A 16,101-nucleotide genomic window follows, 5' to 3' on the forward strand; every position below is an offset into this window, starting at 1 on the left:
TTTCATGGTTATTATTTTTCTTGTTAAAGTTACGTTTGGTAATCCACAGTTAGAGTTTAATCCTTTCAGTCGATTTCGGTGAAGTTTAACGCCGAACATTCGAGATTCTTGTACTTGTGCGCAGTTACTGTTTTTTGTTGTTGTTGTTGTTTTTTTTTTTTTAATTGGAGAGGATGGAAAGGAGAGTGAAAGTGGCTGTAATAATGACCGAGTTTTGTTTAAAAATGACAGTAAAAGTAACAGTGGAAATACAGTAGTAATGGCTGAGAGGATAACAGTGTCATTAATGAGCCGGAAATCGTGCAAATATCCAGATGAAGGTTCTGGATTTGCTTGTGATTTCCTTTTTTCATAAGTTGATCACTAATCTGCCAGTCAATAGCATTATCACTTCAAGACTGTCACGAAAATATGTGCGGCTGTCGATAACTGCGTGGTTTATAACCGAGATGTTTTGCAGTCAGACACTTCTGGTTTTATCGGCCGAAAAAGCCAAGTGTATTATAAAAAGCAATAGACTGCACCTTCTAGTGGTTTACCGGGCTAACAACCTATTGGGATATTGATAAAACAGTTCAAAAGTATGTTTATCAAACGCCTTTGGCACGGTGCAACTTGCAAACTTTTCCCCTGTTCTTCCCACATCCCCATCATTGGATAATAGAGGTTACATCTCAGCTATTACACCACGATAATAACGTCAAGGAGGTTGTTTTGTCACAACCCACTATCACGTTGTACAAGTCAGCCGATCACAAAATCTTAGAATTTTTATTTTTATCTACCCTCGCTAAATCATTTGTCTACATTTTTAATTCGGCATTAAAAAGCAAGAGAATTTAAGTTGCATATCAATTTCAGTCTAAAAATATTTTGAAACTTGATTGATGCGATTTAGTACGTTCTTTATTCAAGCTTTTATTTCCGCACCCGACATACCTTGTTCTTCAAACTGTCTAGCACTAATGAGCATAAAGGCTTTATAACTAAAAACGAGTCTGAATTAGTCCTTTGGAAAGTTAATTTGCAGCGACTAAAAACATCTCACCTCTATCCCATACAGTGACACCTGTTTAAAGCTTTAATAAGTTAAGCACGTGGAGGAAATAATTTAAGGTACGAGTTGCGCTACAACACGCCTGAAATAGATATGTTCACGTAAATAACGTAACACTGCAAGAGATGAATTAGACGCATAATTCAATAGCTGATGGCATCGCTGTGTTAAGAGATCTTCGAACCAGCAGCAGGTAAGGACGATTTAGATGTGTAAAATAACATTTTTACCGGTCATGTGTTGGGATACTTAGGGTCAATGTAGCACGTACAGCGTTTTTTTTTTTTTCTAATTTAACTAATCATATAGCAACCCGCACTCTTCGCGCTGCGGAAGTATTTTGTAAAAAAAAAAAAAAAACGTAAAGGAAAAAGACATCGAAAACTAAGGTGATTCAGTAGGAAACTCTGTGGTTTAGACCGATTTGAACCTTTGACAGGGCATTTCCATGCGTTAGTAGAAATATAGAGATCGGCAATGAGTTGACAGATCCGTGTGGTGAGTCAGCCAAACAGATACTACGGAAATGCCTATCATTTGATTTCAATACTTTTTATATTCCGTCTGGATCTGCGGTAATTTTGCCCATATCAGGATTTTATGGGAAAAAAAAAATAGAAATCATATTTAGTTTATTTTATGCTTTTACGCGTTAAGATTAATATAACAATGTGGGTACGGAAATAACCCAATCTGTCGCAAGTGCAAACGCAAACTAAGTAAGATTGGATTGAACTCGCTCAATCATTTTAAGACTCTTGCTTCTGAGGCTTCGCCTTTTTTGTGAACCTTTTAAAAAGCCGAGAGACCCAAGCAAACCAGACTATGACTCATGAGTTGTAGGAGGCAGAGCATTGTGGTATCCAAAAGAGTATAAATATATATTACATTTCATGTCATAACTAACACAAAACGCGCGCTCTGATTGTTCGAAATCTATAGTATATTTGCCTGTCTACCTATAGAAAACTGAAACATCTTCCCATTCTGTCAAATGGCGTGAGTGAGTTCCCTGATTTTAATCTTTTAGAAGACTTTGGCTTGGAAGAGACGAAGAGGACTCTTTGAAATGCAAAAATAACGACAAAGGTTTTATTTTTTAACATTATCAGATTTTCTACATATAATGCATTTTAACTAACTGGTTGCTCCCGCGTTTTAAGCCATCTACAGTTGCAAAATTTGGCAGTTGGTTTTTTTTTCCCTGTCGGTGGGTTCTCTTAACCAGGATGTATTTTAGGGGTTGTGGTCTTTCTCTGTATTTTCCGTGTTACAGAAAAGGAAAGCCTATCTTCAAGTTGTGTGTAATATTATTCGACCAAATTTTGCAATTTTGATCGAGAACCGGCTTTTTATACCCTAGTTTCTTTAAGTGTCTATCGCCTATTGCAGTACGTATTTTTGTCGTTTCATTCCGCGTTCGCGATAAAGAAGCCACCACAAAAATGTCGTCGTGTACGAAGGAAAGCCGCCGTATTATATAGCTGACTAGATCAATTTAAAGCGTAGAATGAGCGAAAGACAGCCCGGGGATTTGTCAAGAACACGATCAGCGAGTCTGCAAAAGCTCTGCAACACAGCATTTCGGATGAAAATCAAATAAAAAGCTCCTCTCAGCACTTGGGTGACCATCGGACGAGGATGCGTTTACAATCGATCTCAAGCCTAATCCCACGTAAGTTTTAGAGTGACCTTTCACTCCTGGGGAGGTCAAATCCAGAGGCACATTTCTCCTAAATTTCATCGTATTTTGAAACGCTGTGGGTTTTTATTAAACGTGGAGAGGGACGAATTTAGTCATCAGGATAGAAAGCGTACCGCTTATCCTCTTAATGCACGAATCCTTTCTTTGCACCTGGTAAATGACACGGATAAAAGTTCAGGTAATCGAACTAAATTGGTTTACCTAACAGAAAAGCTTTAACGGGAGAAAACAAACAATCAAGCTAAATTGGTTAAACTGGTAAAAGCAGTCATAATACCCGAAATCGTAAAACTGGACAAAACGAAAAAACTAGCTTAAGACAGTCAAAGTAGTCGAAATGGTTAGCCTGGGCAAAACGATTTAGTTGAACTGGTTAAGACAGTCAAACTGGCCAAAAGGATTAAACTGACTGACAAAACGCACAAACTAGTTGAATTGGTTAAACTGGTAAAAACAGTTAAACTATTTCTTCTATATTTGTCTTTGTTTCTGTTCCAAAGACAGAAAACGTCGTCGATATATCTCTTCCAAAGTAGCGATTTACAGTAGTAGTTCTCTGGGTGATAACACTCCTTTTACAATGAATATATGAAGTTCATATATTTTGAACTGCGGTATTAAATACGTATTATGCACGATCCTTCGCAGTACATAGCGCTATTTATGCAATAGCGAAAATCAGACCTGATTTTAGTGCGCTGCGCTAGTATCGCAGAGGTCAGTGGTTCGAATCCCGTACAGGCCTGATTTTTTTTTTTCAGGTCTGATTTTCGCTATTGCATCAATAGCGCTATCTACTGCGAAGGATCGTGCATCATACGTAACACTCCTTCTGCTATTTTGCCATGAAAATACCGGCAAAAGCTACTGCCACTGTAATGTTCTTTGCCGTTTCAGTTTGGTTTGAGAGCAAAAGTATCGAGTTCCCAGATACCGTGACAATAACGATTGTGCGCAAAGAACATTGGTTGAGTGTGGCTCTTTAATATCACTACCGGTGGACTCTACAAAACGAGTTAATTCTTTCTTCCATGCATAGTAATGAAAGGGAAAATAAAACTCTTGAGCTGGTAATAATTTGCGTCGTGTTTAGCCACGAGGTTTCAAACCCTCCAAGCTTGTTTTCCGTTACATTCCAACTGAGATAGACGTTTTAGAGCTCAAAATGAAAAGTAAATATAATAAATAATACTCGTTTTGATACTTCGTTCCCAAACACGATTCGAACTATGGCTATAAAAGGAAAACATAGCTTCCTGACTTCAAGTGAGGCTTTGTCACGTTGGGAATCCTTCTGATATGATACGTTCCCAAAATGTTGCTCAAAAGAAGATTTTGTTGTAAAATGGGGTCTAAAACCGTGTAAGCTGAGCAGTTTTCTGGCCGTAAATTCCAGTAAACAACAGTTCGAGCATGGTACCTCTCCCACGCATATTTCGACTTCGTTTTCCGAACGGTAAATATGTTTTTTTAAGTGTTGATATGTCCTTAAAGAGTTGCCAAGTGTAAGATTCTACTTTTGAAATCGTACAATTTCGGAATTTTCGACACAATGCTGCGCAATTTCCCGGCTGTGAATGCTAGTAAACAACAATTCGAGCATACTGAATCTACTACGCTTTGCCTCGTCTGTAAGTCACAGTTTTCGGGTAAAACCAGGATTACCTGATATAACTGACATTGTTTTAATAAAACCCTTTCTTCCTGTACATGAGACGTTTAAAGACGCACTCAGGAAACTAGAGTTGCTTTCAGCTGTGCCCCAAGAAATTACAAGTTACGCTTCTCTCGTGCTCTCCAATATTCCTGCATGGATTCCTATCTCGATACACGCACGCGAAGTTGGAACCAATTCATTAGTTAACGTAAAGTCATTTAGATGCATTGTTCAGTTTTATACTGTGGTCAGAGTTAGAGACGTTTGATCAGGATGTGATGTCTTTGATGTCTTTCCATCCATTATCCGGCTTACAAGCCATCATTCCCTTCAATAATCGACCGGAATTAGTTTATAGAGATCAATTTGTTAAGTCCGTTAAGATTAAACAAGAAACATATGAAATACATATATATGAACTGCGGTTATGAAACGTATATGTGCACGATCCTTCGCAGTAAAGCACTATTTAAGCAATAGTGAAAATCAGACCTGAAAAAAATTCAGGCCTGTACGGGATTCGAACCACTGACCTCTGCGATACTAGTGCAGCGCTCTACCAATTGAGCTAACAAGCCAACTGGGAGCAGGCCATCAAATTAATTCGACATAAACCCGTAGATGATAAATCAAACAAGAAACATATGAAATACATATATATGAACTGCGGTTATGAAACGTATATGTGCACGATCCTTCGCAGTAAAGCACTATTTAAGCAATAGTGAAAATCAGACCTGAAAAAAACTCAGGCCTGTACGGGATTCGAACCACTGACCTCACTATTGCTTAAATAGTGCTTTACTGCGAAGGATCGTGCACATATACGTTCCGTTAAGATTGCAGTAAATTCTTCCCTTTTTTGGTTTGCCACATAGGTCTGTATTTAAAACATCTACGCAAAGGTTTTCTAGTGACTCATCTCTAAATATCCTTGTGGTTCATGGAGTGACATGTGCTAATGTTTTTTCTTTCTTTGCGTTTTTATCTTTTCTCTCCCTTTTATATAGGCTATCGAGGGTGAGAAGATTGGATTAAAGCTTGTTAAAGATGCGAGTTAAGGATCGATTATCGTGCGCTGTTGGAAATGTGTTCAACGACCTCTTCCGGCAGCTCGCACAGTCATTTGAACTTTTTTTCTTCATGAAAGTTGTTGAACTTTCAGCTTCACAGGCTGGACTGATTATGCTAATCGGACAAATTGCAGACGCGTCATTCTCACCAGTTGCTGGGTACCTCGGTGATAAAGTAAACGTACCTTTTCTTTCCAACAAAATTGGCAGGAGAAAGTCTTGGCACTGTTTGGCAACAATCTTCATGGCCATCGGACTCCCCTTTTTCTTCAACCACTGCATGTTTTGCAACAATCGGCAAAACTGGCTTCAACTCGTCAATTTCGGTTTCTTTTCAGCGTTGATAAACATCTGTTTCAACGTAGTGGAGATAAATCACTTAGCTTTCATCACGACTGTAGCTGTTTCTGTGGAGGAATACACAATTCTTAGTGCGATGAGGTTTGCTCTCAACCACGCAGTTTAAATCTTAAATAATGTCAATTTGAAAAACATTTTTGTTTTCACCATCCATGTCTAGCATTTTCATGTTCATAGTGTTGTATGAAAATTATTTATAACATAACCAAAGTAAAGCGCGCGCTCTGATTGGTCAATTTAGCGTCCCCCATTTGCCCGTGGGTGTACGCTGCTGACGTGAACAAATGCAAAGACTATTTTTCCGCGCGCGCTTGTTTTTTTCTGGTCGCGTAAGATTTGTTAAATTAAAGGGAACTCTTTAGCTACAATATATCGAGAGCAACTCTACGCTAACCTTTTTTTAATTTTAGAAGTAGGGTTCCGTAAAAAAGAACACAGTACCACTTGCAATAATCAAACTAGATTCTTAACTTTCTGAATCACTGTTCGGAATTTTTTATTTAACAAATGGTAAACACCACAGCGCACAATATTGAGTTATGGATGCACTTGGGAGGTTTGCTAAGCACTCAAGTAGCTAGAGTCGCTCTCGGCTATCGCCTCGAGCGACTCTTACGCTTCTTTAGTGCTTAGCAACCTCCCGCGTGCATCCATAACCCAATAGTGTACGCTGTGGTGTTTACCATTTGTTAAATAAAAAATTCCGAACAGTGATTCAGAAAGTTAAGAATCTAGTTTGATTATTGCAAGTGGTATTGTGTTCTTTTTTACGGAACCCTAATTCTAAATTTAAAAAAAGGTTAGCGTAGAATTGCTCTCGGCTGCGCCTCGAGCAACTCTTACGCTTTTCTTGCTCTCTCCAAACTTCCCACTTGCATCCATATCTGCGCACGCTAAGCATGAACCAACCCTTTAATGTATGTACACGCCATCATGATGTGTATGTAATCTTAAATGAAGTTCTTCTGTTTCGTTTACCTGTCAAATTTAGGACAATGTTCAGCTTCTTGAGTGGTGTTTATATTTATGCCACCGCCTGGGGCCTTCTTGGTCTTGACAATGGCGATGCTCTGGAAGCTAATAGCCCTCCAGAACTTACGGTTAGAAGTTTCTCTAATCTGTTTAGAATTAATACACTCTAGTGATGAAAAACTGCATAAGCCAATGGAAGATATCTACAGATGTCAAACGGTTGATGGCAAAGTCACTTCGAGTCCTGTTAGATTACCAGATTTTGTGGTAAGAAGCACCTGTCAAGAAACTTCGCAAAGATGCATATTCAAAACTTATAGCCGGGAATCGCAATGTCCCTCTGTTGAACTCAAACTACATGGTATGCTAAGAGATGCGCAGCCGGGGTTATCCTCTCATTACTTCGTTAGAACTTCCTTTCCTTAGCTTTACTTGCAGTGAAGACATCCTTTTTAGTCATTTCCCTTGCTTTTTGTTTCCAGTCCCTCTCATGGATAGCTACTGGAACAGGAGTCCTCTTTGCATTCATCTTTCTCTTTGGTGCAAAGGAACCTCAAAAACTGAACGAAGAGGGGGAGAAATCAACGTGTGTTGGTAGCATTGAAGATCAAGTTGCAGCGAGCGAAAAGGATGGAAAATACGATGAAACTGACTGCAAGAACACTCCTACAAAAGAGCCTCAGAGACGTTTACGCGTAAATAGCACATATTCAAGTATTATGGTAAGTCAAGATCAAGTTAGTAAAGCCACGAAATGATAGCTGTGACTGAACAAATATTTGGTACTGGCACCTTCTTTATTTCGCTTTTTTCCTTTTCTATTGCAGAATGCTCCTGGAATCATATTGACACCGTTTGGAAGTAAAAATGCAGGTAAGTCTATATAGAATGTGCAATTTTATAGCAGCATACACTTTTATTTGAATAATTATTTCCGAAAAATGAATTCACTTCAGTCAACAGTGTAAACACATTGCTCATGCCATTTATAATGTTGAGAATTTATAAGGGGAGCTTCATGCAAAAGTGTACAAACTGACTTTGTTTTATTTCTTTCATGGGAGACTCTTTTAAAGAAAGTCTTGCCCATAGATTTGTGGACATGATTATGGCTTCGTCTCAATTTGAAACCTACCAGCATGACCTCAACGAAAGTGAAGATATCCTAAGCCGAGAGCAGCGTGAAAGAAAGAAAAGTTTTTTGCGGAAGTCTGTCAACGCTCTATTGAAAGACAAAGAAAATGATTCGGATCACAATCAATCAAATCCTGACACTGAAATGGCACGCAACAATCCAGAAAGCGAGGACACGAAAAATTGGATATGTTTAGAAGTAGAAAATTTAGATCGCGAACGTAAGAATAGTCTCCTGTTTCGGGTTTATAACGGACTCTTTTCTAGACTGCACCACGCAGAGGAAAGGCAAGCAACATATACTGGCAGCAATGGACATCAAGCAGCAGAGGACAATGAATACGACAAGTACATAACTGGAGGAAAGTATTGCAAGAAAGAAGAGATGGATACCATTCCTGAAGAAAAAATCTGGAAAACGTCCCTTGGAATGGATTCTAGCAATAAAGGAGAGAGGAAAATTGGAAATGACAAAGAAACCATGATTAAAGACTTCTCTGAAGCGTCAGTTTCGTCCGACCACGGGCAAAGTGAATGCGGCCACCCTGCAATCCCTAATGGAGATGATTATAGACTGCCTAGCTTTGGATTTACCTGTGATCGTAATGAAGATGCGGTGAAAGCAAATGTTTTGAATACTTCAGTTGGGAAGCCAAACAAGGCCGTGACTTTCAGTTCACCTGTATTTCCAGCAATGCCGTCAATGCTCGAGGACCAGCCAAAGGAATTGGTTTTTAATGAATTGAATGGAGAAACAACAAACCTAAATGAAAGTGCTCAGAATTATCTGAGACAAAGTTGGAAAAACGATGAAAGTATAGTATCTTACAAAGGAAACAATAATTCCTCAAATGTAGAAGCAAATCCTGATCTACATGGTCCTCATGTTTTACCGGAAAGTGTTCAGTCTAAGAGGAAACGTCCAAAAAGAATCAAAGATTGGCTGAGAGATCCAAACTTGTATAAGGTAAAAAACAAATAAGCCTTTTACAGTCTTTCCTGTTTGCTCCTAAAGTATTTTTAAAACACTTTCCGTACTTTTTCTTCCTCTTTTTTCTGATGTCTCTCTTTTTCAGGTAGCCATTATTTTCACATGTACACGCCTTGCACAGGACACTGTATACAGTTATTTACCGTTATTCCTTACTGAAAGGCTGCTATTTGTAAAGGTATTATATATATTAAAGTCCTCTCTATTTACGATTTCGAGTGTTCTCTTGCTTAAAAAATTATTGAGTGTGATTATATTATGTTTCTTTCCTCTTATCAGGAAGCTATCGCCTACATCCCACTTATTCTCCTGATCAGTTCCTCCTTGTCAAGCTTGATATGCAACAGACTTAGTAGCAAGATCGGAAGTAAGGTAAGCTTAAGGTATGGCCGTTAGATAAGTCACATAATGAACAGCTATCATTTAACAAGAAGATCGCGTGATCCCTATATTACATTTTGACGTTCAGAATGCTTGCCACTATAAATCCATTGGTCATTGATCGTTGGTCATTGGTTATCGGTTCCCTTGCGGCTGGAAGTAATAAATCAATGGATTTGCGTTTTCAGGCTCAGGAAAAAATGATTGTTAATTGTCATGTGATTCTACTAAATTTCAATGTTTTATTGGTCACGAAAATAAGTGGAGCTACATACTGGCGGCTTTCCTTGTGACGGGTGGTGCCATTTGGAGTTATTTTCTGGCCGTCCCCACGAAACAGTCGACCTATGCACCAGTGGTAATGATAGGAAGCGGTCTGTCGATTATGTACGTCATGGTACTTGTCTTCATTACAGAATTGATTGGAGAAAATAAGGTTAGTGTTACAATTTTTGAACTAAATTAATAGTTTTTTTTGGAAAGAGTGGATACGAGAATTCCCTAAGACATTTTACTCTTAGCCAGCTATCCCCCCGATTGCATATTGAGTAATCCTTGGTGAAGTTGGAACTAATTGTAGAAATCATTGGTGACTTTATGAAATCCACTAGGAAAAAAAAATTAGGCACAGTCTGCAAACAAGTATCCCAGCCTAAGCAGCATGAGGCCCCTGGATGTCATACTAACGTATAAGAAAAATACCCTTAGTATTTCGCCAGTTCTTCCTCATAGTTCTTTAAACTCCCAGTTAGCTTAATGGATAGAGCGCTAAACTGTTGTTGTGTCGAGGATTCGAGCCCCGGCCGGACCAACACTCAAGGTCTCAAATTAAGTTAGAAGAATATGCTTCCTTTCTATAACATCAAGAAATGTTAGAAATTGTAGTCTTCTCGGATAGGGACGAATAAATGGAGGTCTTGTTTCCTGAAGGAGGGGTAGGAGACGTTTATTTCCCACGCACGAGATTACTGTGTGATGGATGTCCTTCCCCTGTGATGGATGTCCTTCCCCAGCAGCTAAATCTGGAAGATCAAATCATGAGTCCACCGCGTTTAGCTCTGCACTGCCGTATATAATTTTGGTCTATAAATTGTCAATTTTCAGGAAACCAGTGGATCAGTATTTGCCACTATCACTGTGATCGCCAGAATTTCAAGCGGTGGACTAATCATTTGTATACAGAAGTTGTACCCTGAGGAAAGGTAAGTCAGCCACATTTTGAAAAACAGGTCATTTACATGGAAAATAGACTAGTATTCGTACTGAAAAAAAATACGAACTTCAAAGATTACAAGAGCTCAAACCAGATGACTAATGATTTTTTTTTTTGGTGCTCACTTTGTAGAGAAATTGCTTATCCTTGGTCGAATCCACCCACTTTTCTGCACTATTTCAAAGTACCGTTGAGATGATCCTCGCAATCTGATTGGCTCTAAACGGTGCGATTTAGTTACGAATCGCACAATTTTCTTCTCTAAATCGCATATTTTTCTCAGCCCATGAGTCGGCTTTACTAAAACACAGCTACCGATCAGATTTCAAACCATCTCGACGATACTGGATCAATAAAGTATTTGTACAGACTAAAAAACTTGTATTTGAACGAATGAATTTTGCGATTTCAACATTCTGAGTCTTTCAAACTTTGATCTGAAATCATACTTGTTTTGTTGTTTTTTTTAATCAAACCTGCGCTACTTCCTCGTTTGATTTTGAAATCAAGCAAACGATTTCAGACCAAATGGCATTCAGCTCAACTCAATTATCATTGTTCAATCCCTCATGTAAGGTTTTGATCGGCTAAATTTTCCTCTCTCTCGATTCAAACCAGCTAAAATTTTCTCGGTCGAGTCCACTTTTCTGCCTCAGATCAAAAAAATCTTAGCGCCATGAAACTTTTAATCATCTACGAATGTAATGGTCGTATTTGCTAAATTTCCCTTCCTCAATTCAACTCAGCTCAAACAGGGCGGTTGGCGAGTACGTGCGGCTTGTGTTTGCGATGACACCTGGGACCTTAACTCTGGTCGGATTCCTGTTGGTTTTGCTTTTCCAACCATCAAAAAGTTGCATCAAAAGTAAAGGTAAAAATACAAATTCTTTGTATGATTTTGGTTCTTGAGCTAAAGTATCATCATCAAGATAAACTGCATAGCGCTCCCATATCTCTCAGCCCTTTCTACAATTCAGACGATATGTCATATCGTAATCAAAGGGGCTCTGCAGTTTTGTGTTGTAATTTTTTCATTTACTCCTCGGGTAAGTTACCAGGTTGTATTGTGTTGAATGATATCCTCTACAGTGTTTCATATTGAGGGCATGATATTTTATTACAGCCACATGATATCCTCTACAGTGTTTGATATTTAGGGCATGATATTTTATTACAGCCACATGCCGTTGTATCTTTTCCAATGCACAACCTTACTTTTTGTCATTTCACCTATTTAGGGTCACAGAATTTAGAGGATCAAGCTGACCAATCATCGTTTGATATCCAAGTTCCACGCGAAAATGAAGTAACGCAGAACGTCTGCTTGGATAAAAATCAAACTTCTTCTATCACTGCGGTGCATTCTTTTTCCGAAGATACAAAACTATAGTTTCTGCCACAAGTATAGTATATGTCGGTGTTGTTTGATCGACCATTCTAAACATCATTACAAAGTTCGTCCAAAGACAAAATTGACAATTAATATCATTTAAACAAAGGTATTTGTGACTTATTTATCTCGGTGTTGGGAAGCCTGGTTAATAATATTATATTTCACAGGTCTATTATAGTCAACAAGAAATTGAAAATATGTTTTTACTATAATCTCCGAACGTCGAAGAAATAGCTTTCTAAGTTCTACAGTTCAATAATTACAGTTAGCTTTATTAATTTTTTTTTTTTATCAACTCACACCTTACCTAACCGTGAATTAGGTACGGTACATATGGTCAGTTTCTGTGTCGACTCGCCATTCTATTAGGAAGATGCGATGATTTTCCTTTCTATGTGAATTTAACAATAATCTGGATGCAAGATACACTCGCTTTTACTTAATTCATTTTTCTAACAGGAACTTACTGGAAATCAATACTTTGCTTGTTTAAGTTACTTTTAGCATAATCCAAAGTCGCAGAGTTAAATCCTTTCCGTCGATTCCAGTAAAGATTAATGCTGAACATTCGAGACTGCGGTACCTGTGTACAGTCATTATCTTTTATTTTAAAATCGGAGATGAATTCGTTACTAGTTCATCCTGTCCGAGAACACGTAGCGGAATTCTTCATAATAAAAGAAAAAAGCTTGAGTAGGGCCCATCATGCGACTATGATTTTTATTTTTTGTTGGATAGCAGTCTTTAAGCACTTTCTTTAACTGGACACAGAATCTTTGCAATTCTTTTTATTCTCATACAGATGCTTTTGCTTTGCTAGATCCCAAAAAGGTTAAATATAAAAATGTGTTGAGCTTACAGTTAAGAGAGTTGTAAAGAATTTATACTGCAGAGGTAACGATGTCTACAGTTATACATACCCTAACGTAATTAAACGCTAGAAGGACAGCGGAGATGGATAATCATCTCATCTGTAACAATGTTTGGTATCATTGGCAACCGCTGACAAGTCGGCGGGCTCTGAATACGTAGTTTGTACGTTCTACACGTTGGCTGACATTAAAGGTTGTTATACTCAATCTTGTTCAATCTTGAGCTTTCAAGATCCATACATGATCTTCTTCTGATTCCAATTAAATTACCTACTTTTAACTTATGCTATTATCTTAATCAGTCACCATTATGTAACTTATAGCCTGGATGGATGGCTACATTTAAAGGATCAGCTTACCGGCTAGCAATAACTTCTGACTCAAATGAAGCCACTCTCTTAACTTTTAGGCTTTCAAGTGAGGTACGCTAGATAAACTTTCCCTTACGGTTATAATATTGATAAAATGCCAGAAAACATGAAGGTCATGGAAGGTGGCTGATTGACGACAATGTCCTCAAGGCACTGAATTACAAAAACTGATTTCAAAATCAGCGTTCTTAGAAGAAGACAAAGATCTAAATGAGTTCTATTTTGGTGACAATTTAAAACAGAATCCTTTCCAGTGTTCTTGGTAGAGAGTTGAACTCTAAATCAACATTTCCTGGGATTGAGATAAAGAACGTAAAAGTTCCAACTGTACTGTATTTCACACACCTTAATTGTGAATTCAGACACGTTTCGATTCCTTAGGTTATGCAAATAACAACAGTTATGTGCGTCATTGACGACTCCATTTTTTAGCAACTCGATAACCTTTCCAAGATCCAAATCAGTTTTGGTCACACGGCTATTCATGGTCGATAATTCTGTTTGTGTAAGAGAAGCAAAGAGGTTTACTAGGTGAGAAAGCATTACCATGAATATTAAAGTCATGAATTTAACTTTGGAAGCACTTCATTCTTGAAATTCACTCTGTTAAAGATCGAACTGAAATCGTCGTGTTGCTATGAGATCTTTCAGAAATTATTACTCCAGAAAGAATCCTTCAAACTTCAACGAGGAAGAGTACTCAGGCATTAGTTCCATGGTCTCCAAACGATGCTAAATATTATGGTCATTGCAAAATCATTGACATGCACTGTTTTTTCTCATTCCGTGGTTAGTTAAAGATTTTTGGGGGCCAAGAAAACACCCATCACCGTCTTTGATATTTTCTACAAGGCGTTCTTTGAAACCCAGTTTATAAGCTCTATCTCTTTTACCATTCCGCGGTATTGAATTTTCACAGTCGGAGCCAGTTTGATAACACAGAGTGGATTGAGCTCGGCCATAAGATTCTTTCTGCGCTATTTTAAGGTGCAGGTCAGGGTAAGATTAGCATGTGCAGTTGGAAATGTCTTCAACGACTTCTACCGACAGCTCCTACAGTTATTTGAGCTTTTGTTCTTCATGAAAGTTGTTGAACTTTCAGCCTCAGACGCAGGACTGGTGATACTCGTTGGTGAAATTGCAGACGCATTCTTTTCTCCCATCTAATTTCTGGTTATCTCGGTGATCAGGTAAAACTTACCTTGCGTTTCAAAGAGAATTGGTAGGCGAAAATCTTGGCACCTTTTGGCAACAGTCTTCATGGCCATCTCTCTCCCTCTTTTGTTCAATCGGTGCTTTCTGTGTACTGGCGATCATCAAAGCTGGCTTCCGCTCGTTTACTTCGGCTTCTTTTCGGTTTTGGTGAACATATGTTTCAACATGGTAGAGATAAATGTTATGGCTTTTATCACAATTGCTGCTGAGTCTGTAGAGAAGTTCACGATTCTTAGCGCTATGAGGTTTGCTCTGAACAATTTGATTGAATTTGTATAACTCCTATCCAAAGATATTCTTGTTTGAAAGATCTTATTTTTGCGATATATACCTATCTATTTCATACTTCTACAGAATCCAGCACTGATATGACGTTGATTATCCTTAACCACTATGTCAAAATACCAAAATAATTTTAAGTATTGCGACGGGCGTATTGGATGTATAGGAATTTAAGTTTGGTTACTTTTGCTCCACAATGTATTGAAATAAGCTGATAATGATAACAACAGCAACAACAACAACTTTATTTTTTTTCACCCCAAAATATACAAGAAAGAAAAATTTATAATAATAGTACAGACAATGATAGGGGCGCTGGCTGCCCGAAATAACCTAAGAGCTAAAAATGCCAGGCAGCCAGATAAAGCTGATAATTAGTTTATTGACTAAGCTAGGTAACTCACTGGTTTAATTAATTTGTTTATCATTAACTGCTTCTGCAATTTGATGTTGTGTGTTCCGCAATAATGGTGTTCGTGATATCTGCTAAGCACGCTTTTTCCTTTCACATTCATGTCATTAAGGACCGTATTTCGCTTTCTGAGTGGTATTTACATGCATGCGATCGCCTGGAGCCTTCTGGGACAAGACAATGTAGATACCCTTGGACCTGACAACCTGTCAGAATCTGCGGTTAGTAGCAGCTCTCAATATTCTGTTTTGAAAGAAACTTCGTCGAAATAGAATCCACAACTTCAGAAAATCTCTTTTTTCCCTCTGCCTCACTCAAATTACACCGTTGGTTTTAATACTGATGTGACAAAGTACTACATTTCCTCTTTTCGAATTTCCGCTACAGTTGTAATTTTCCGCTCCATTGATTTGCAGCACCTTTCGCGGATTGCTACAGGAACTGGAGTCTTCTTTGTAACCGTTTTCTTCATTGGCGCAAAGGAGCCGCAGAAACGTGGGCGAAGAAGGAGCTGATTATCGGGCGTTATGGTAGGTCATGATCAAAAACTGAATGAAAATACCTTGTAATCAATTCAAAGTATCTCGTATGCGGCCGTTTTTCGGCTCAAAATTACTCCATTTCCATAAATTTTATTTGTTTAGGAGTATATGGAGGTGACAAAATCTGTGTGAAGTTACGTACGATAGCCATGCGAAATAGATATTTTGTATCGGCATTTCGCTCACGATAACGGGCGAATGACAAATGGGGACTATGACCGTGATTTGTTGACCTATGGTTAAACTTGCTACTGATTCTGGTGAAGACATTCAGCACTCAAATTATATTTGAATACACAATATTAGGTTTATAAAATGTACTTGATGAAATAAATCCAATTTGGAGTGCTAATAAAATTACACTTGCCAAGCCTGGTGTACGCGGGAAACTACCGGCCGGTCGCTGACTTTATACATCCAACGGTATGCAGCATTTTAGAATGATGGCTCCGGATTCAATCTGCTCAGAGA

The 16,101-nt window shown here is 38.3% G+C and overlaps 1 protein-coding gene and 1 pseudogene across 1 annotated transcript; both read left to right on the forward strand.

Annotated features, from left to right (window-relative positions):
* The first annotated feature begins 1,160 nt into the window (after positions 1–1,160).
* Positions 1,161–13,015, forward strand: LOC111344393 (uncharacterized). The gene is made up of 12 exons (XM_088757739.1): positions 1,161–1,250; positions 5,430–5,933; positions 6,844–6,952; positions 7,307–7,546; positions 7,652–7,697; positions 7,889–8,925; positions 9,035–9,127; positions 9,229–9,321; positions 9,593–9,766; positions 10,435–10,532; positions 11,290–11,414; positions 11,782–13,015. The coding sequence occupies exons 2-12, from the start codon at positions 5,470–5,472 to the stop codon at positions 11,931–11,933; spliced, it is 2,631 nt and encodes an 876-aa protein (XP_088613865.1). The 5' UTR covers positions 1,161–1,250; positions 5,430–5,469; the 3' UTR covers positions 11,934–13,015.
* Positions 13,016–13,273: 258 nt separating this feature from the next.
* Positions 13,274–16,101, forward strand: part of LOC111344392 (uncharacterized) — an 11,417-nt pseudogene continuing 8,589 nt past the window's right edge.

Source organism: Stylophora pistillata, chromosome 4, assembly GCF_964205215.1.
Source record: "Stylophora pistillata chromosome 4, jaStyPist1.2, whole genome shotgun sequence".
In the NCBI taxonomy this organism is placed as follows: Eukaryota; Metazoa; Cnidaria; class Anthozoa; order Scleractinia; family Pocilloporidae; genus Stylophora; species Stylophora pistillata.

Bases quoted from the DNA above. Each gene is read 5' to 3' on its own strand.
- LOC111344393 (XM_088757739.1), top strand. From the start codon at position 5,470: ATGCGAGTTAAGGATCGATTATCGTGCGCTGTTGGAAATGTGTTCAAC. The intron at 8,926-9,034 runs GTAAAAAACAAA...TCTCTTTTTCAG, and splicing joins GAGATCCAAACTTGTATAAG to GTAGCCATTATTTTCACATG. The intron at 10,533-11,289 runs GTAAGTCAGCCA...AATTCAACTCAG, and splicing joins AAGTTGTACCCTGAGGAAAG to CTCAAACAGGGCGGTTGGCG.